The sequence below is a fragment of the Carassius carassius genome, chromosome 40 (assembly GCF_963082965.1).
Source record: "Carassius carassius chromosome 40, fCarCar2.1, whole genome shotgun sequence".
Lineage (NCBI taxonomy): Eukaryota > Metazoa > Chordata > Actinopteri > Cypriniformes > Cyprinidae > Carassius > Carassius carassius.
The window spans coordinates 9,223,239-9,244,762 of NC_081794.1; the positions used below are offsets into that span (position 1 = coordinate 9,223,239).

General features: G+C 41.7%; 1 protein-coding gene across 2 annotated transcripts in view; it reads left to right on the plus strand.

The window, feature by feature from the left end:
* Positions 1-21,524, plus strand: part of LOC132122085 (potassium voltage-gated channel subfamily H member 4-like) — a 44,588-nt gene that overhangs the window by 8,016 nt on the left and 15,048 nt on the right. For both annotated transcript variants that reach the window (XM_059531967.1, XM_059531968.1), the window contains exons 3-8: positions 5,168-5,299; positions 5,743-5,873; positions 9,176-9,416; positions 9,611-9,768; positions 10,084-10,291; positions 14,654-14,848. In XM_059531967.1, coding sequence (XP_059387950.1) covers positions 5,168-5,299; positions 5,743-5,873; positions 9,176-9,416; positions 9,611-9,768; positions 10,084-10,291; positions 14,654-14,848 — 1,065 coding nt within the window. The remainder of the gene's footprint in view (positions 1-5,167; positions 5,300-5,742; positions 5,874-9,175; positions 9,417-9,610; positions 9,769-10,083; positions 10,292-14,653; positions 14,849-21,524) is intronic.

Below are 21,524 nucleotides of genomic sequence, written 5' to 3' on the forward strand. Positions count from 1 at the left end.
GACAGATCTGCCAATCATAATAAAACAGGCTGTAAAAAAGACTTTAATCTGATGTGAAACAAGATCAAACTCCCATATTTTGTAGGAGAAACATTGGCAAGCTCAATCCTGACCAGAGCCCAGAGTGGACAATAACATTATTGTAAACATGTTTAAAAAGCTCAATGTTTTTGGTAGTTTAAAGGCTGCTGGATACCAGAGCAATCGTGTAGTGATTATTTTATAAGCTCCCATGTAGAACCTGGACATATAAGGGGTCATATGACGTTGCTAAAAAGACCATTATACTGTGATGCCGTATCCTGGCGTGACAAGACAAAAACAATAAAACCCATTACAAACGAGGCATTGGTTGCATCCAGTGGGGACATAATTACTGATTATAATGACTTATACTGTCTTTTTTTACGTGTTGCGTAACATCATACGGCATAAACATAAAACCATGTCTGCATTTGTAATCAGAGAAACGACAAACAACAAGCGCTACTCTACAGTGCTCAGAACACGCATTTGAATCGTCAGTAGCAAATTATTTAAATATGAAAACATACTTACAGGCTGTGAGCGCCAGACTGACCTTGTAAAGTTGGAATTGCCCCACTTTTTTATAGAAACAACCATCATGCACAGCCTTCCCACGTCATCCGTAAAATGTGCTGCACACATCTGAATATTTGGTTTCAACTGTTCTGTTTCAACAGTGTTTTAAATACAACTTAACCACTGATTTTTACTTGTGTCCTCTTTTGGAAGACCAAACAAAGTAATTTCTCTTTCACAGCGAAACACACAGCATCTTCACATGGCGGTGGCAGCAACAATACTACAGCAAGAATCAAAGTTTCGCCTTTTTTCTTTGCGTGAACATTTTGGGCGTTGTTATGCAAATATTCCCACCAGGGGTGGGTAGAGTACCCAAAAACTGTACTCAAGTAAAAGTAAAAGTACTTCTAGAAATATTTACTCAAGTAAAAGTAAAAGTACTAGTCTTGAATAGTTACTTGAGTAAGAGTAAAAGAGTATCGGATAAAAAATCTACTCAAGTAGTTAGTTACTAGTTACTTTGGGTCATATATACTGAGCCTATTTTTATTTAGATATATAGATAAAATGTATGTAATGTATGTGTGCGTGTATAAATCTATATATTTCATCAGCCTTTACTCCAATTTATGTAATTTATTATAAAAGCGTGTCTGTTTACTTAAGTAACAGATATAGGTGTCATGCCATAACATATTTTTAATACGACTGACTTTATATTAAATGTGAATTTAACATTGAAAGTTAATGTGATATAAATATTGCTACTAATCTTTCATTGTTCAGAAAGAGAGCAAATAACATTTACATTATTAAAGATCATTTTCACTGACAGTCTAGATTTCAATCACTCTCAGAAACTCCCATTAAAAATCACTGAAACTGCTAACACTGTGAAATCAATATCTTAATTAAAGATTCGTACACACATCTGCACTTTGTTGTTTCTGACGAGAGAATTCGCCAGAAAGAGGTCTCCAGTCAGCGAGCGAGTGAAGGAAGAACCGGCATTTTAGCGATGACTCATCGGAACACCTCTGATTGGCCAATGCTTTAATAAGCTCAAAAGAATCATGTGTGATTGGTTATAATGCGCAGCGATGTAAAAACGCGTCTGTCTCTGGCTCAGCGCCAGCAAGCAATCACAGATCTGAATTTAGCGGCTGATGATATGACTTGCTGAACGTACTCGCATCGGTATGATTGTATTAAAATTAATAAAATCTTAATCGGCTATTTTTTGTCTTTTGGAAGCTGCATTCAACTTGACTCCCCTCTGTTATAAGCCACACGTACAACAAACTAATGTCACAGTGGTATCGTGTACTGTAATCGAATGTAGCCCAAGTTATTACCTGTTAAACAGTAGACAACACACGCGGTGTTCATCTAATAAGGATCTCCATCGCTAGCAAATAATAGCCTTTGCAGATCTGCTTTCAATTCAGTGCAGTTCCAGCCACGTTTTCAACGCTGCTGATGTTAAACGTTACAACTCCGAGTGAACCACTTCAGACGCTCAGCGCGTGCGGCAGGGAACTGAACGACTCATTCAAACTGATTCATGAACCAATTCACTCGTTTGCCAATTGGTTTAATCAAGCCTTTGAACAGAATTGACTCAAAAGAATGAATCATTCGCGAATGGGCATCCCTCATTGCCCAGAGAAAAGTAGACGGCGTGTTTGGAATAAACTGAAGCAGTTATAACATTTATTGCATTAAGATAAAGTAACGAGAGGAGCGTCGCCCACAGTAACGAAGTAAAAGTACAGATTTCCCCCCCAAAATTTACTCAAGTAAGAGTATAAAGTACCCATCTTTAAATATACTCCGAAAAGTATTAGTTACCCCCAAAAATTACTCAAGTAAATGTAAGGAAGTAAATGTAACTCGTTACTACCCACCTCTGATTCCCACACTGTTAAGTAGACATGTGTGTGTTTAAAGGAACACTCCACCGTTTTTTGAAATAGGGCTTATTCACATTATTTCCTACATTTAGATAGGTGGGCAAATGCATTTTTGTGTCAGTGCATGCATTGTTTTAGTTTGACTGGGTCGGCGTTAGCTTAGCTTAGCACAATGAATGGAATCCTTTGTTGCCAGCTAGCATGGCCTGAGTAAAAGTGATCAAAAAAATTAAAAAAACCCATCTAATTACTTCTTGTGGCCTGCGTATTCACAACGAGTACAAATAGCGATCCAGATTAACACTAGGCGATTTCCTAGGCAGATATTGACTTGGGACTATATTATGGGGAAGTACAGGCGAAGCACTGCTACTTCGGCGCAGAGATATCACGCAACACATGAAATCCCACGACTTCCGTCAACATACCGGCGTGAATAGTAGCTGCCTGGCTATTTTCCTTACAGTACACGAATGGCGATGAACATGGCTGATTTTGAGAGAGACGAAGAGGGTGATTTCTCAGACAGTCAAGAACCAGAACCATACCTATTTGAACCAGAGTTTACAGAAGACGAGCTGTGTGCTTTGGAAATAGAACGTCAGGAGGAGGAGGTTGCGATCACTCAACAGCCTGAGGACGTGAGGATGAGAGCCAACATGAACTGGTGGTGTGAATGTGGGGGAATATGCCAATCTATGCCGACGGAAATAGAGTGTCTGTGCTGTAGAGAGTGGGACATGTTTTTGCCATTGATGACCAGGCTCAACACGTCAGATCAAGATGAGCGTGCCCGAAGTTGTGTCACATCTACAGAGGATTTCACGGCGCTGATCCATTCTGCAGTACTCGATTTTTTTTTCTGGTGTGACAAAGTGAACTGGAAAAAACGCCCCACGCCGAATGGACCAAATGGACAGCTGTCCACAGAGTAAGTGATTATTTTAGTCATGATGCATGTATAGATCGACCCATATTATAGCTGTATTCACATAGAGTTGATGTTTTCACAGGCAATATAGGTTATATAGGAAGAGAAATAAAAGAATAAAAGACAACTTACATGTGCACTTTGTTCTTCCTGTGCTTTGAAAATAGATGGGACGTCCGTATCTTTCAGACGTAATACCGTCTTTCTGGACCCATATTCCATTTTTTCAAAGTAGTCCTCTGGTGCAAAATGTTCTTCGCAAACACGATACTGCTTTATTTTGTTGAGAGGCGTTGAACTACAGATCTCCAGAGCTGCTAGCCATTTACTTCTCAGTTCCACATTAGATGGAATTCTGTGAAACATTACATTCGTGTATGTCCTTTGCTTGTTCTCACAACCTTTTGCTATGCAGGTAATAACCATGTTTGCTGTAACGTCTCAAAATAAATCATCCAAAAGCGAAGACACTCGGTGCAGGTCACGCCGGTATGTTCTTTTTCTTCTGTTTTTTTGACGCGTTGCACGCCACTATGTTGACGGTATTCGTGGGATTTCATGTGTTGCGTGATATCTCTGCGCCGAAGCAGCAGTGCTTCGCCTGTGCTTCCCTATAATATAGTCCCAAGTCAGTATCTGCCTAGGAAATCGCCTAGTGTTAATCTGGATCGCTATTTGTACTCGTTGTGAATACACAGGCCACAAGAAGTAATTAGGTGGGTTTTTTTTATTTTTTTGATCACTTTTACTCAGGCCATGCTAGCTGGCAACAAAGGATTCCATTCATTGTGCTAAGCTAAGCTAACGCCGACCCAGTCAAACTAAAACAATGCATGCACTGACACAAAAATGCATTTGCCCACCTATCTAAATGTAGGAAATAATGTGAATAAGCCCTATTTCAAAAAACGGTGGAGTGTTCCTTTAAAGGAAGTGTTTTAGGATGGCATGGAAGAGTCTTTTATAAAGAATATCTCTTTGGGTTTGAGACTTTAGTCTTTGCAACTTTAGGGATCTCATCTATGCATGAACATCTTACACTCCAAAGAGAAAGGAAAACTTGAAATTGGATAATATGACCACTTTAAGGTAATCACATAAAGTAGCCTACTACTGCTTGTAACAAAGCCTAAACACAATTGTACACAATTTTGAATTGGAACTGTCAAACATTTCCAGAAAATAGATTACCTTCTCATTGTAAAATAAGGTAGATGGTAACTGTGTGAAATTACAGCCCAAGATGAATCGATTAAAATGATAACAATAATCAACTAAACAATTACACTTGCAACAATTATAGAAGAAACACATTCACAAGCCAAAATAATAAACCTAATTAGGGTAGAAGAAAATTCCTTTACAACAGCACAACGCTTTAAATAAGTTTAAAATGTTGTAATTAGTCTACATTAAACTATAATTATTTAATTGTTTACTTAATATAATATTGATATGGAACATACACAGTCTATGTACCATGTGTTTATGTAGTAGTCTATGTATGGAACGCACAACAAATAAAAAATTATAGATAACATCAACTGAGATTTTAGTGATATTTAAAACCATAGGAAAATGTCCCCAGTTTCCATTTCAGAAATCTGGTCAACTTAATTAATAGTGAAGCTGTAACTTTTTATGACTTCAAAATCACCAGCCCACTGCTAATGTAGCTTATGCACAACTGTTTTATTGGTTGATAAGTTGATATGTTTATGTAGTAACTTTTTTATGTCTGTGTAATTCTGCAACTCTATTTGGTGTGTTTTCACAGGAAGTTCATTCTGGTGTCTGTTGGACATTGTGCCCATTAAGAATGAGAAAGGGGAGATGGTGCTTTTTCTCTTTTCATTCAAGGACATCTCAGAAACAAAAGACAAGAGCCATCACAGCAGCAGAACTGATGGTACTGTCAACACTACAAACATTAGTCTTACTAATCTTTTTAAATATGGCAAATACAAAGCCTTTAAAAAATACTTAACATTTGAAATAGCATGTTTGGAGCCTAGAGGACACATGCAATACAGAAGGAAAATTCAGTAAAATCAAAATATAGCCCTTAAAGAAAACTTTTTAAGTGACTGAGCAGGCAGATGAGCTTCCAGAACAAAAGATAAAATCTTTTAGATAGAAGTTAAACCATTTTAGTGTGAGAGCCAACATCACATGCCAAAAGGATAGTGTAATAAACAGTCTTTGCAGGCTTTAGGAGTAGCATCTACAAAACATCTGCTAAAACACATGGATCTTACATAGACAAATAAACGCATTCTTACATAGACAAACCTAGACCATTTTAAATTTGTAAACTGTGAAGGCTGTTAATATTATTTTCATTTTGTACAGATAATAAGCCATGCAAAAGGACCACTGGGAACTCTCATTTCAGTAAAGCCAGAAGGAGGGGTCACACCATGATTTACCAGATAACCAGCCAGTTTACCCGTGACAGCAAAAATGATGTCAACTTAAGCCGGGTGAGTAAATGTTTGAACTACGTATTGAAATGATGAAAGTCCATTAAAACTAATTTTGTAGTAATCATTTTGTAGTAACCATTGGAAATACTAGGGTTGTAACCTGGATTTTTACAGTCACAATTTGATTAAATTAAGGGGCCTGCGATTAATATATACATATTATGTTATTGTCTTTTTTACACAACCAGTTATGCTTTAATTGTCTTACTAATGCAACTAAAATATAACATTTAATTGAGCTATCTGACAAATGCACATCCTGTATCCCAACTGGAAAAACAAATCAAAAATCAAGTTGCGAGAGATCATCTTTGATGACAGCTCACGACTGGCTTGTGTAGTGAGAGGAACAATGGCAACAGTCAAGAAAGTCTCATATTCCCATTAAGACATAAACATCAAACTTAGGTACAGGTTTTTTTTTTTTTTTTTTTTTTTTTTTTTTATATATACAAATATACAAAAATACATTTTAAAGTTCTTAAAACGTATAAAATATTGAATGACAGCTTAGTGAGTCAAACAAACCATCTTGTAATGTTATGGATATATGAATATATATGTAGATCTTTATCGATTTATCAGTACATCACATCAGTAGTCATTTGATTGATGCATGAATCTATCCTTTGGTTATGATGGTTTTTACAAGAATTGTTCTCTAGCCTTAATTTACTTGCATGATATCCAGACAACCTCAGTTCTAATCATATTGTTCTACTTGTCCATTCTGTTCTTTCTTCTCCCTCATATGATCTGTGCACTAAGATGGCCATTTAACATTTCTTTTTTAAAACATGGGATTGTGAGTTACAGCTACTGTAAAGAACAGGATCTATGCAGGATCCCATTTTCCGGTGACCTTTTGACTCAGGAAATGTTCTAACAGTGTGAAAGGTGCAGGCCAGAAGTATAAAGGATGTGTAATCCTACATGTCACATGGCCACTGCAGAACAGGAGGCCAGATTGGCAGGTCGCATTTCCGATCGCTCCTGTGAACAGATGGCAATGTTTTCAGCACAACTTCACTCTCAGTAGAGCCACCTGCCTTCACTCCATCACACTCCAAAAGACTGAGAGAAAAATAAGCTAACAAGAGCATCACAAGCCGGGTTTAACAATAAGGAATTTTTTTTTTTTTGTGAATGTGACCTACACATATTTTTTACTTGCTCCATCACAAAAAGAGATACATTATTTATTTTAGCACCATGTTTGTGCCAGAATTGGATTGCCTCATGAGAATGCCCCCCTTGAGAATGAGGGTCAACTCCTGTGGCCATGGTTCTCAGCCAGGAAAACTGTGGATTGCCTGCTTAAGGAAGGTGAGATGCTACCCCAAGCAGAAGAGTTCATGTTTCCTTTGGTCTGACCCTAAAAGGCAGGGTGCAAAGCTCGGATATCTGGGAGAGGCTCGTAGTTGAGCCACTGCTCCTCCACATTGAAAGGAGCCAGTTGAGGTGGAGGTGTTCCAGCCCAGGCACATCCAACTGGGAAGAGACCCAGGACATGCTGGAGGGATTATATCTCCAGGCTGTCTTGGGAATGCCTTGGCATCCCACAGGATAACCTGGAGGAAGTGGCCAGGGAAAAGGACATATGGGTGTCCTTACTTGGCCTTCTGCCAATGATTGGATTGATGTTCTCATGGGGATCCAGGTTCCAGTCCCATCTCATTTACCTTTTCCACACCTACCTTCTGGTCTACTGTCCATCCATTGAACCTGAGGGTCGGCTTGAACCCCAAGTTCAAGCCCCCAAATTGCAATAGTACACAGAGAGAGAATAACACAAATAGAAGAGGAGGTGGGGAGGTAGAGGGATGCTGCTTATAACTGCTGCTTATAGGCTTATAGTGCTGAGTGACAGGCCTGAATGATTAGGCTCCTCCCAAACCTATGTTTGGAACTTCATTTTGAATGCGTCTCCTGTGACAACTTGTGTTCAGATTTCATCACAACCTAAATCAGTTTTGAGGGATCGCTAAGTACGATGCACAAATTCTACTGAATGAACCAAACCGGGTAACACATCTTAGGAGCGAGCAACTGAAGAAGAGAGGAGAGCTGTGATTTTTGGTGCTAATATCATTTAAATTGAAATTAGCTGACTAGTACTGTATCTGTTATGGAGCTACTACTTGATGTGGCTAATCTCAGATTATATTATATAAAAAAAAATTATTAAAAGTAATATAATAAAAAACTAGTTTATTTATTTTTCATATTTTTCTAATGGAAGGGGGTGTCTCACTAGAGTGCGCAGCACTTTTCCGCACTTCATGCAGTGTCCTAAACAACATTTTACTATATTAAATGAATATTGTCATAATCCCAGAATAAAATATCTTCATAGAGACTATTTAAAGGCATGAGTTTCCAATGTGTGTTCAGTGACATCACGGGTCAATTCTTTAATCTTAATGAAGAGTGTGGCAGATGAGTGCATGGAGGATTAGAAACCACATGATTTTCTGTCTCAAACTAATCATGACCAAAGACCATGAGCTTGACCCTTTCCCTGACCTCTGTGATGTAAAAGTTAAATTAAAGAAACACCAAGATTTATCATCTGTCATGCAGTCTCCTTGCAGATAAAGATTACATTTATTTTTCTGTTATTTTCTGAATAATAACAGATTATTTTGCCACTATTCCTTTCAGTGATCCAAGACACGTACTGTTACTAAAACAGTGTGTCAGTAAATAATTTTTGTGAGGTTTGAAGAGGATATATAGGGCAGAATTTAATTTTATTTATTAGGAATTTATTGGGCTGTCAAACTGTCTTCATATGACTTATGGTAGTGGTTGCAAAATATGAAAAGAGAGTCGGTACGTGGTTTAGGATGAGATTTGGGTCAATTCTAAGGGTTCTGGTGATATTTTTTTGTTGTTGTTTTTTATAATTTTAAAAACAGTTATGCTTTGCCATCACAGGAATAAATTTACTTTGAACATATAATTACATAGAGCACACAATTACATAGAAAACCAAATTGCATAAAATTTCACATTATTTCAGTTTTATCATATTTTAATCAAATAAATGCAGCTGGTAGTGACTGTTAGTGTACGTAGTGTAAAGTAACAGTGAATGTGGTATGAACAATCTTAATGAGTCAAAATGAGTCAAAGTGGAAATGTTTGTGAGGTTGCTGTAGTATTTTTCTCATGAGAAACATGAGAATCATATAAATCTTCTTTCTACCTTGAAGAAGTTGAGATATTAGGCTAAAAGAGAACTCATCTCTCAATTTCTTTGCTCTCATTCCTTAATCTGTGCCTCTCTCCCTCAGGACATGTTTGAAAAACCATCCTTGCCAGAGTATAAAGTGGCAGCAGTCCAGAAGTCTCGATTCATCCTGCTGCATTACAGTGTGTCCAAGGCATTGTGGGATTGGATGATTTTACTGGCTACATTCTATGTTGCTGTGACTGTGCCGTACAATGTGTGTTTCACAGCGTACAGCGATGTGGAGACTGCAGGCAGGAGCACGATAGTTAGCGATATCGCAGTTGAAATGCTTTTTATTCTGGGTGAGTCTACTCACTGAAAGAACCTTAGAGTGACTTTGTACCATCAGATGGTTTACACATAAATACATAAAACATCAGTTACCACCTGTGAGATATATATATATATATATATATATATATAGTGTATATACAGTATGCTTCAAAAGAGACTGAGGCTTTCCAAGAAAATGTCATTAATCTACCTTCTCTTTCAGATATCATACTTAACTTTCGCACCACTTACGTGAGTCAATCAGGGCAGGTGGTGTATGAGCCTCGTTCCATCTGTCTACATTATGCCACCACCTGGTTCTTCGTAGATCTGGTGGCCGCGCTGCCCTTCGACCTGCTCTATGCATTTAACATTACTGTTGTAAGTCCACATGTGTGAATATAGAAACCATTTTTCCAATGATATGGCTTATTTAAAAATAACATAATTGGGAGGGTATGATGGTTCAAAAAAAAATCTCCATAGGTCATTTTCAAAAAAGGTTCTGTGATAGTACCATTATCTACACACAGTATATGAGCCATAGTACAGAAGGATTGCCATGTTTGTTTACCATGGCATTTTAAGTTTAGTTTTAGTTTTTTTTTTTTTTGGAGATTTAAAGTAAATTATGTGATTACAAGGTATTATTATTTACATAGGCTATTGACACACACACATTTGTGCTTGTTCAAGACATCTCTAGTGCACCTGCTGAAAACTGTGCGATTGTTGCGTCTGTTAAGACTGCTGCAGAAGTTGGACAGATACTCGCAGTACAGCGCCATGGTACTAACGCTGCTTATGTCGATGTTTGCTCTGCTGGCTCACTGGATGGCCTGCATCTGGTACATCATCGGGCGCAAAGAGATGGAGACCAATGCCAGTGGAGCCTGGGACATTGGTGAGATATTTATACACTATGATGAGTCAAATAAATCTTTAAAAGATCTGCTTGGTGTTTTTATCCTGTTATATGGGATGTTCCCTCAAAAAGTCTCACAGAACCAGATTTTGACTATCGGCATAAAGCCACATTAATTATTATTCTGGCCAAGAACGCCCACTTAGGAGTAGGAATAGAAGAGACCATCTGACCAATACATAAAGTGACCAGGTTCTGTTTCTTCATCCTGTTTAGGGGCAGCTTTAACTAGCTTCACAAACCACAAAAATAGACAAGTGAAAAATAATAACTGCTCAAACAGCTGTACAAAAAGCATAAGCAGAAAATAAGTTTGTGATCACAATGTTTATCTGTCTAGAAGCTTCCATTGTTTAACAGACATAACTCAAAGTTAAATACAGTTCCCTTTCGAAAAAGAACTCCATGCTGCATCCTGCAGAGGGCGCTATGGGAATGCTGTCAGTGTGGCCGTTGTCTGAAGCATGAATGAAAAAATGAAAATGAACTTGACATTGGCAGACGGAAGCCTATGAAGTAAGCAAATGAGCGATTGCGGATATAAAAGGGCACCTATAAAACACGTCATACTCTTTTTTTTGTCTTCTTTGTTTTGAAGTGTGAGAAGTGAGTAGAGAAAATGTCTAATGTTAGGCATTTTAGGAAGTGTGCAGATCAGTGTGTGCTATTTGACACCTGATGACACACATCACTCTTGTGTTTTGTGTTATGTATTGAGGCGAGGAGCCCTTGCGCTCTGCTCTCGAGAGAACAGAATGCATTTGTTGTGAGTGTTTCTCATTGAGGAAGCTCTGTTCTTGTTTGTCCCTTTTTTAGAGGGAATGAGGACAATCATCTGCAGGTCAGGTGGATGCTGCCTTGCATAGAATGTCTGTACTGCAGGTATACCAGGCTGATATACTGAAGGACCTAAACCAGCGTCAGGGCCTCTCCCCTGAGGCAGTAGCGGACCTGGCTCTTAGGGCCACCAAGCAGACAGCTGCCACAATTGGTAGGACAATGGCGGCAATGGTGGCCATGGAGAGGCACCTGCGGTTGTACATGGTGGACTTCAAGGAGAAAGAAAAACGGTTTCTTCTTGCTACACCGGTTTTGCCCTATGAATTGTTCGGCACATCCATTGAGACGATGGGCAGTAAATTCAGGGAGGTGTAGATGCACTCGGCAGCTTATAAATCTTTTATACCGCACCGGTCTACGTCTGTGCCCAAGCACGAGGAGGGACCGGGCCCATCCTGGTCTGCGGGTCGGAGACAGGGCCAGGTGGCTAGTGTGGCTACTTGTAGTCCTCCTCCTCCGAGGAGTCGGTCACAGAGTAGATGTGAGTGCAGAAATAGAAGGAAGGAGCTAAAGGGACAGTTCTGGCCTAGACAAGGCCTAGGGCAGAAGGCGTCTGGGGCTGGTACTAGTACCTAGTTAGCCTCCTTCTGTCCGCACAGTGACCCGCCCCCCACCCTCCTCAAACCTCTTAGCTGCGCTTAGGAAATGGACCCTGAGGGCCTGACCAATGATGAGAATCCAGTCTGAAGGTCGGGAACCAGGTTTCATTATAAGTTTATTTTGTTGGGTGAGAGTTGTTTGTGGCTTCCTCTCATTATGAGAGTCATTTTGCTGAAGCCTCTGCTCTCCAGGGCTCCACTTAGACAGTTTGGTATGCAGGCTCTTTTTTTATGAGCCTCGCTAACTGTCTTTAGTGTTGTTGTTGCCAGGTCTCCTCTCACTTTAGGGAGTCGTTATGCTGAGGCCTCCACTCTTAAGAGCTCAAACTAGGATTGAGTGTGTAGGTTTCCTCTCATTTAAGAGAGTCATTCTGCTGAAGTTTCTGCTTCATGGCTCTGCTTGGACAGTACTATTGGTAGGTAGGCTCCTCTTCTTTTTGTGAGCCTCGCTAACTATCTTTAGCGCTGAGTGTAGTCAGGTCTCCTCTCATTCTAGAGAGTCGTCATGCTGAGGCCTCCACTCTTAAGAGCTCAAACTAGGATTGAGTGTTTTAGGTTTCCTCTCATTTAAGAGAGTCATGCTGCTGAAGCCTCCACTCCCCAGAGCTCAGCTTAGACAGTAATGTGAGTACTAGGCTCTTTCTATTGACCCTCACTACCTGTCTCTGGCGTTGAGTGTAGCTAGGTCTCCTCTCGGTGTAGAGAGTTGTTATGCTGAGACCTCCAATCTTAGAGCTCAAGACTCTGGCGGGTGAATTAGTCTATGATGATCCTCAGCATGGCGGCATTGGTATACCGTTCCCATAGCGCCCTCTAGAGGACGCAGCGTGGAGTTCCCTTTCGAAAGGGAATGTCTCAGGTTATGCATGTAACCATGGTTCCCTGAGAATAGGGAACGAGATGCTGTGTCCCTGTGCCATGCTTCACTATCATGCCTGTGTGTCCTCACACAAAAAAGAGAATGACGTGTTCTACAGGTGCCTTTTTATATCTGCAGTCGCTGATTTGCTTACCATAGGCTCATAGTAAGGCTTCATAGGCTTCCATCTGCCAATCTCAAGTTCATTGTTGTTATTTCATTCATGCTTCAGACACCGGCCACGCTGACAGCGTTCCCATAGCACCCTCTAAAGGACGCAGTGTCTCGTTCCCTATTCTCAGGGAACCATGGTCACGTGCATAACCTGAGACGTTCATTATACTATGGGGCCATCGAATGCTTGAATCTGACTGGCTGACAAACATTCTGAGGTGTTATTTTCAGGGAAACGCACGGTGAACGTAATTCAAGGCAGCTCTCTTGACCGCATTACAGTTCCATATCACTTTGCATAGTTAACTGTAATAACGGTCATGCAGTTTGCACAAAAAGGTGTTGTCAGCGTTGCCCTGATGATTTTATCAGTTAGCCTATAAAGTGTAGCAAATCATGACATTTCTCACTAGCAAGGTAATAACAGCACTGTTTAGAGATGCACAGAGGTAGGCTAATTCACACAAGCTCTCTCTCTCTCTCTTTCTCTGTGTGTCTCTGTCTCGCACTCTCTCCTTCTAATAACTTGATTAATAACTGCATTAGAATGCTATCAAGGGCTCAAGCCTCAATTACCAGCTTTAAAATGAAGTTTTGGAACTAGTAAAAGATGCGTAATTTGAATGTAATGAATGTGTGTGGAGCCAAAAATAACCCAAAATGGAGAACCTTATATTAATAACCTTTTCCTTAATATTTTCCAAATATTAACCTAAAGAATGGTGTGTGCTAAAGGATGATCTTACATGAAAGTACACTTGTTTTGTGCTTTAGCAAAATTTAGCAAAATTATTCATAAGTTGTATTCTTTTGTATAGCTGGTAAAGAAATTAAAAGACTAAAACCTGTACAGGTGTTTAGCTAATCTAATTGTTTTGAGTATTTCATTTTTTAGATCTAGTTTCTTATTTTATTATGGTATTTCTGTACAAATGGATTTCTGTCTTGTTCAGTTTTCTATGACCTGTAGGTATTTAGAGTTTTGGTGGTGGTTGTCTGAGTAAGAAAATAGTTATTTTGTGCCAAAACAAAGGAAAATGATCCACGTTTTCCCACATAGACAAGTTTTTAAAAAGTATTGGGAAATAGGTCATAGAGAGTCCAACTCTTGGTGACTTGGTGACTGTGTGTGCATTTCACAGTTAAGAGCGTGCAAGCTATTCATCAGTTTTTGGCAATAAGCTGGGGAAGAGTGCCTTGGAGCTGATGGTGGTTGTGTCTGCCATCATGCTGTTGGGGACTTTTGCACAAGACAAGATGTCTTCAGTGCTGGCTGAAACACTGTGTGCCACAACACAACTCATTTCACAATAAATGTTGCCCCATACATTCTCTGCATTTGCTCTTGTTGTCATTTGGAAATGCAAAATGTGTCAGGTTAACTTTTCTCATTTGCATAATTTAACAAATTCTGTAAACAGAGCTTTGCACCACATTTGTAATAAGAAGCATGTATATACTTGTTGTAAACTGAACAGAATCCGTAGTTTACCACCACAATAGAAGTTTAGTGGTTTAATGTTGAAAGCAAAAAAAATAATAATAATATTAATACATATTTATAAATACAAATATTAGTATTGTAATTTTACTGTTGTACTGTGCAAATGGTTATAATTGTTATTCAATTTTATTATCATTATAATCATAATCATAATCATCACAAATAACTATACTATAAAAATCATTGAAAGGTTAATACCCTTAAAAGCAACTATTTCTATTGTAAGCAGAATGTGTGTCTATGCAACATTATGAGATGTTCAAATCACAATAACACTATATGAAAAAATAATTATCTCATGGGTTTTTGGCCAAATCACGCAGCACTAACATGCAGTTTGACATTAGTTTCTTTCTTTCTGTCAGGCTGGCTACATGAGTTGGGCAGGCGTTTGGACAAGCCCTATTTGAACAGTACAGTTGGTGGTCCTTCACTTCGCAGTGCCTACATCGCCTCTCTGTACTTCACCTTAAGCAGTTTGACCAGTGTGGGCTTCGGCAATGTTTGTGCCAACACTGATGCTGAGAAGATTTTCTCTGTTTGTACAATGCTCATTGGGGGTAAGCAGTAACTTCCACATTATTCTAGACCATTTATTTCATTGAATTAGCTTTCTGGAATACCTTATTCTCATTTTGTTTCACAGATTCATTCATTCTCAGCATTTGTCACAGTTTTAAAATTTAATAAGTGCTTACACATGATTTCTATAAATATGTCCTAAAAAATATGTCCTATAACTCTATAGACAAATCCTCAAAACAAACACAAAATGCAAGATGTGACACATTGCTTGCAACACTTCATTAAACTTTATTTTACAGTTTACCCTAATTGCTAACATGTGTTTGCTGAAGTTTTGGCCCACTGTCTCAATATTCCAAACACAAGGCTCCAAAGACCAAACCACAATTCAAAAAGCAAACACTGCAATCAAAATATAGAACAGTTAGATATAGTTTTTTTTACAAATCACTAGGACACATTTCTCAATACTTTTCAAAACTTTTCACACAATGAGCACAATAGCAGCCTGTATGGGCTAAACTGTGTGTTATCAATAATTGTTTTGGCACAAAATGCATTCAGTGACTGCTTCTTTCCAATTACATGAATTTTCTTCCTCTCTTGGACACAAACAATGCCAAAACTCTATATACCTACAAGCCAGTGTGCACATTTACTTACTCTTTACAAAACTGTTCCAACTTAAGTTCATAACTTAGCATAATAATAAAAAATGAATACAATATTGAAATATATTCTGAATAAACAATAAAAAAATACTATCCAAGCAATTTGATATAGTTGGGCACCTATACAAGTGGTAGTAATCTATACAAGAGCAAATGCATTTTTACGAAAGCAAACATATAATGCAACCTAAAGTCATGTTTTATGAGTGAAGAATGAGATAATTTGAGACATGTATGAAGTGTTTTGTACGGTGTCCGTAAGGTGACTTGTTCGGTTTACTTAGTTTTGTCGCGGCCACAAAATAATAACTTGTGGGAACGTGATAATATGTCGTGGCCACGAGATATTAATTTGTGGGAACGTTATATTAACTCGAGGGAACAACATCCATTTCTCATGGCCACGACTTCTTATGTTGAGGGAACTACATGTTTTTCTCGTGGCCACGAGTTTAATGCATAAACAAACCTGCGTGACCATAGCAATCCAGGATTATCAGAAATGGATTCATTAATATTTTATTTTGAATTAAGTAATTATTATATTAACCATATGCTTTGGCTACCGGGCTGTATTACATGCGATCGTCAGCATTCAAATGAAGTTTATCATAAATAAATATGACATAAAGTGCATAATAAAATATAAAAACTTTTTTTATCCATCCTACAGTCTTGTAAGTCCATTAACTGATAGTATTTCCCATGTAAAATGTGTACATTATTATTATTATTATCAGCCTATTATTATTGGTTATATTTTTTATTTCGTTTATATTAATTTTTTTGCTTCAATTTCGATCTCTTTACTTAACATTCTCAATACTTTTTCCACATTGAGAAATAAATGTTTTCTCTAATTCATTATGGCATCAATTATTGGCACCCAATTATTGAAACATCCTTTTCCCAAGATAACAGCTCTGAGTTTTCTCCTATATTGACTGAAGAGTTTGGAGAACACATGATAATAGATCAGAGACCATTCCTTTATGCAGAATCTGTGATGATTCGTGCATCAGAGAGACACAGGGAGAGAGAGATAGATCCAATAGCAGATGTCTCTAATAAGGGATAATTCAAATCGAGGTCAAAACAATCCAAGGTCAAAACCAAAATCAGTCCAAAACCAACCAACAAATAAACAAAGGAGGGAACTAGAAAAGGAAAGGAACAGGAATTTGGAGGACGAAAAGACAATGAAGAAATTTGGAATACGAGAAGGCTGGATACACGAAGGGTAAGGACTCCATACAAACAACAGGAAAAGACTGGTATTTATAGGGAGGCTAATGACAATAAAGTGACTGCACCTGGTGCAATTAACAGGAGTGCAATTACTGTGATGACAGGACAAGACTAGAGGAATTCTAGTGCCTACGGTGAAGTGCCTAAGGGGAAGTGAGCCCACTAGTGGACACCCAGGGAAACAGAGACTGGACAGCGTGACATTACCCCCTCCTCCACGGAGCAGCTGCCAGATGCTCCACCCAAACCCAAGGGAAGACCAAAAACACAAAGAGACCAGGAGGGAGGTGGAGCGGCGGAGGACCAGGGGGAGGGACGGAGGGCCAGGTAAAATGGGGAAAACAGAGACAAGAGGACTAGGTAGAATGGGGAAACCGAGACAAGACGACCAGGTAAAATGGGAAAACAGAGACAAAAGGAGTGCAACACAAAACAAGGAGTCCAGGAGGGTGGAGGACTGGCGGACGATCAGGGGAGGGACGAAGGGCCAGGTCCTTAGAGGAAAACAGAACGAAAGACACAGACAAGAAACCCAGGAGGGAGGTGGACCGGCGGAGGATCAGGGGGAGGGACGGAGGGCCAGGTCCATAGGAGGAAACAGAAAGAAAGACACAGACAGAAGAAAAAAAAAATAAACACAAAAACACAAGTCCAAGAAGGACATCACGTGACGCCCACCAGGGCGGAGCAGAAGACCACCACATCCGTGCGGACGAAGCAGACGCCCCCCCCAGGGCGGAGCAGAAGACCACCACATCCGTGCAGCCGAAGCAGACGCCCCCCAGGGCAGAGCAGAAGACCACCACATCCGTGCGGCTGAACCAGACGCCCCCCAGGGCGGAGCAGAAGACCACCACATCCGAGCGACCGAACTAGACGCCCCCCAGGGCGGAGCAGAAGACCACCACATCCGTGCGGCCGAACCAGACGCCCCCCAGGGCGGAGCAGAGGACCACCACATCCGTGCGGCCGAACCAGATGCCCCCCAGGGCGGAGCAGAAGACCACCACATCTATGTGGTCGAATGAACAGGAGGACAAGTCTGATTGGGCAAGTCTGAAACAAAGAACATGAACAAGTTAAGGGTAGCCTCCGTGGCCACAACAGGATAAGTCGGGTGCTCAGAGAGTTCGACTGAGACGTGACCAGGCTCTGGAAGTTCCGCAGAGGCGAGGAGAGACTCTGGTAGATCAGCAGATACGTGGAGAGGCTCTGGTAGTTCAGCAAAAATGTGAAATGGCTCTGTTAGTTCAGCAGAGACGTGGAGAGGCTCCGATAGTTCAACAGAGAAATGACGAGACTCTGGTACTCCCATGGTGTTTCCACTGGGTTCCAGAAGATCACTGCTGACTTGACTCTGCTCATGAAGATTATTGGTGACTTGCATTTGTTCATGAAGATCATTGGTGACTTGTATTTGTTCATGAAGATCAATGGTGACTTGACTTTGTTCATGAAGATCAATGGTGACTTGCCTTTGTTCATGAAGATCCCCGGTGACTGGACTCTGTCCTTGAAGATCACCAGTGACTTGACTCTGTCTTTGAAGATCACCAGTGACTTGACTCTGTCCTTGAAGATCACCAGTGACTTGACTCTGTCCTTAAAGATCAACAGTGACTTGACTCTGTCCTTGAAGATCACCAGTGACTTGACTCTGTCCTTGAAGATCACCAGTGACTTGACTCTGTCCTTGAAGATCACCAGTGACTTGACTTGACTCTGGAAGGTCAATGCTGACTACCCTGGACTCTGGAAGGTCCACTGTGACTAGCCTGGACTCTGGAAGGTCAACGGTGACTAGTCCTGACTCTGGAAGGACTAGTCGACCCCCTCCTCCACGGAGCAGCTGCCAGATGCTCCACCCAAACCCAAGGGAAGACCAAAAACACAAAGAGACCAGGAGGGAGGTGGAGCGGCGGAGGACCAGGGGGAGGGACGGAGGGCCAGGTAAAATGGGGAAAACAGAGACAAGAGGACCAGGTAGAATGGGGAAACCGATACAAGACGACCAGGTAAAATGGGAAAACAGAGACAAAAGGAGTGCAACATAAAACAAGGAGTCCAGGAGGGTGGAGGACTGGCGAAGGATCAGGGGGAGGGACGAAGGGCCAGGTCCTTAGAGGAAAACAGAACGAAAGACACAGACAAGAAACCCAGGAGGGAGGTGGACCGGCGGAGGATCAGGGGGAGGGACGGAGGGCCAGGTCCATAGGAGGAAACAGAAAGAAAGACACAGACAGAAGAAAAAAAAAAAAAAACACAAAAACACAAGTCCAAGAAGGACATCACGTGACGCCCACCAGGGCGGAGCAGAAGACCACCACATCCGTGCGGACGAAGCAGACGCCCCCCCAGGGCGGAGCAGAAGACCACCACATCCGTGCAGCCGAAGCAGACGCCCCCCAGGGCAGAGCAGAAGACCACCACATCCGAGCGACCGAACCAGACGCCCCCCAGGGCTGAGCAGAAGACCACCACATCCGTGCGGCCGAACAAGACGTCCCCCAGGGCGGAGCAGAGGACCACCACATCCGTGCGGCCGAACCAGATGCCCCCCAGGGCGGAGCAGAAGACCACCACATCTATGTGGTCGAATGAACAGGAGGACAAGTCTGATTGGGCAAGTCTGAAACAAAGAACATGAACAAGTTAAGGGTAGCCTCCGTGGCCACAACAGGATAAGTCGGGTGCTCAGAGAGTTCAACTGAGACGTGACCAGGCTCTGGAAGTTCCGCAGAGGCGAGGAGAGACTCTGGTAGATCAGCAGATACGTGGAGAGGCTCTGGTAGTTCAGCAAAAATGTGAAATGGCTCTGGTAGTTTAGCAGAGACGTGGAGAGGCTCCGATAGTTCAACAGAGAAATGACGAGACTCTGGTACTCCCATGGTGTTTCTACTGGGTTCCAGAAGATCACTGCTGACTTGACTCTGCTCATGAAGATTATTGGTGACTTGCATTTGTTCATGAAGATCATTGGTGACTTGTATTTGTTCATGAAGATCAATGGTGACTTGACTTTGTTCATGAAGATCAATGGTGACTTGCCTTTGTTCATGAAGATCCCCGGTGACTGGACTCTGTCCTTGAAGATCACCAGTGACTTGACTCTGTCCTTGAAGATCACCAGTGACTTGACTCTGTCCTTGAAGATCACCAGTGACTTGACTCTGTCCTTGAAGATCACCAGTGACTTGACTCTGTCCTTGAAGATCACCAGTGACTTGACTTGACTCTGGAAGGTCATTGGTGACTACCCTGGACTCTGGAAGGTCCACTGTGACTAGCCTGGACTCTGGAAGGTCAACGGTGACTAGTCCTGACTCTGGAAGGTCAACGGTGACTAGTCCTGACTCTGGAAGGTCAAAGGTGACTAACCCTGACTCTGGAAGGTCAACGGTGACTAGTCCTGACTCTGGAAGGTCAAAGGTGACTAACCCTGACTCTGGAAGGTCAATGGCTCTGTTAGTTCAGCAGAGACGTGGAGAGGCTCCGATAGTTCAACAGAGAAATGACGAGACTCTGGTACTCCCATGGTGTTTCCACTGGGTTCCAGAAGATCACTGCTGACTTGACTCTGCTCATGAAGATTATTGGTGACTTGCATTTGTTCATGAAGATCATTGGTGACTTGTATTTGTTCATGAAGATCAATGGTGACTTGACTTTGTTCATGAAGATCAATGGTGACTTGCCTTTGTTCATGAAGATCCCCGGTGACTGGACTCTGTCCTTGAAGATCACCAGTGACTTGACTCTGTCTTTGAAGATCACCAGTGACTTGACTCTGTCCTTGAAGATCACCAGTGACTTGACTCTGTCCTTAAAGATCAACAGTGACTTGACTCTGTCCTTGAAGATCACCAGTGACTTGACTCTGTCCTTGAAGATCACCAGTGACTTGACTCTGTCCTTGAAGATCACCAGTGACTTGACTTGACTCTGGAAGGTCAATGCTGACTACCCTGGACTCTGGAAGGTCCACTGTGACTAGCCTGGACTCTGGAAGGTCAACGGTGACTAGTCCTGACTCTGGAAGGACTAGTCGACCCCCTCCTCCACGGAGCAGCTGCCAGATGCTCCACCCAAACCCAAGGGAAGACCAAAAACACAAAGAGACCAGGAGGGAGGTGGAGCGGCGGAGGACCAGGGGGAGGGACGGAGGGCCAGGTAAAATGGGGAAAACAGAGACAAGAGGACCAGGTAGAATGGGGAAACCGATACAAGACGACCAGGTAAAATGGGAAAACAGAGACAAAAGGAGTGCAACATAAAACAAGGAGTCCAGGAGGGTGGAGGACTGGCGAAGGATCAGGGGGAGGGACGAAGGGCCAGGTCCTTAGAGGAAAACAGAACGAAAGACACAGACAAGAAACCCAGGAGGGAGGTGGACCGGCGGAGGATCAGGGGGAGGGACGGAGGGCCAGGTCCATAGGAGGAAACAGAAAGAAAGACACAGACAGAAGAAAAAAAAAAAAAAACACAAAAACACAAGTCCAAGAAGGACATCACGTGACGCCCACCAGGGCAGAGCAGAAGACCACCACATCCGTGCGGACGAAGCAGACGCCCCCCCAGGGCGGAGCAGAAGACCACCACATCCGTGCAGCCGAAGCAGACGCCCCCCAGGGCAGAGCAGAAGACCACCACATCCGAGCGACCGAACCAGACGCCCCCCAGGGCTGAGCAGAAGACCACCACATCCGTGCGGCCGAACAAGACGTCCCCCAGGGCGGAGCAGAGGACCACCACATCCGTGCGGCCGAACCAGATGCCCCCCAGGGCGGAGCAG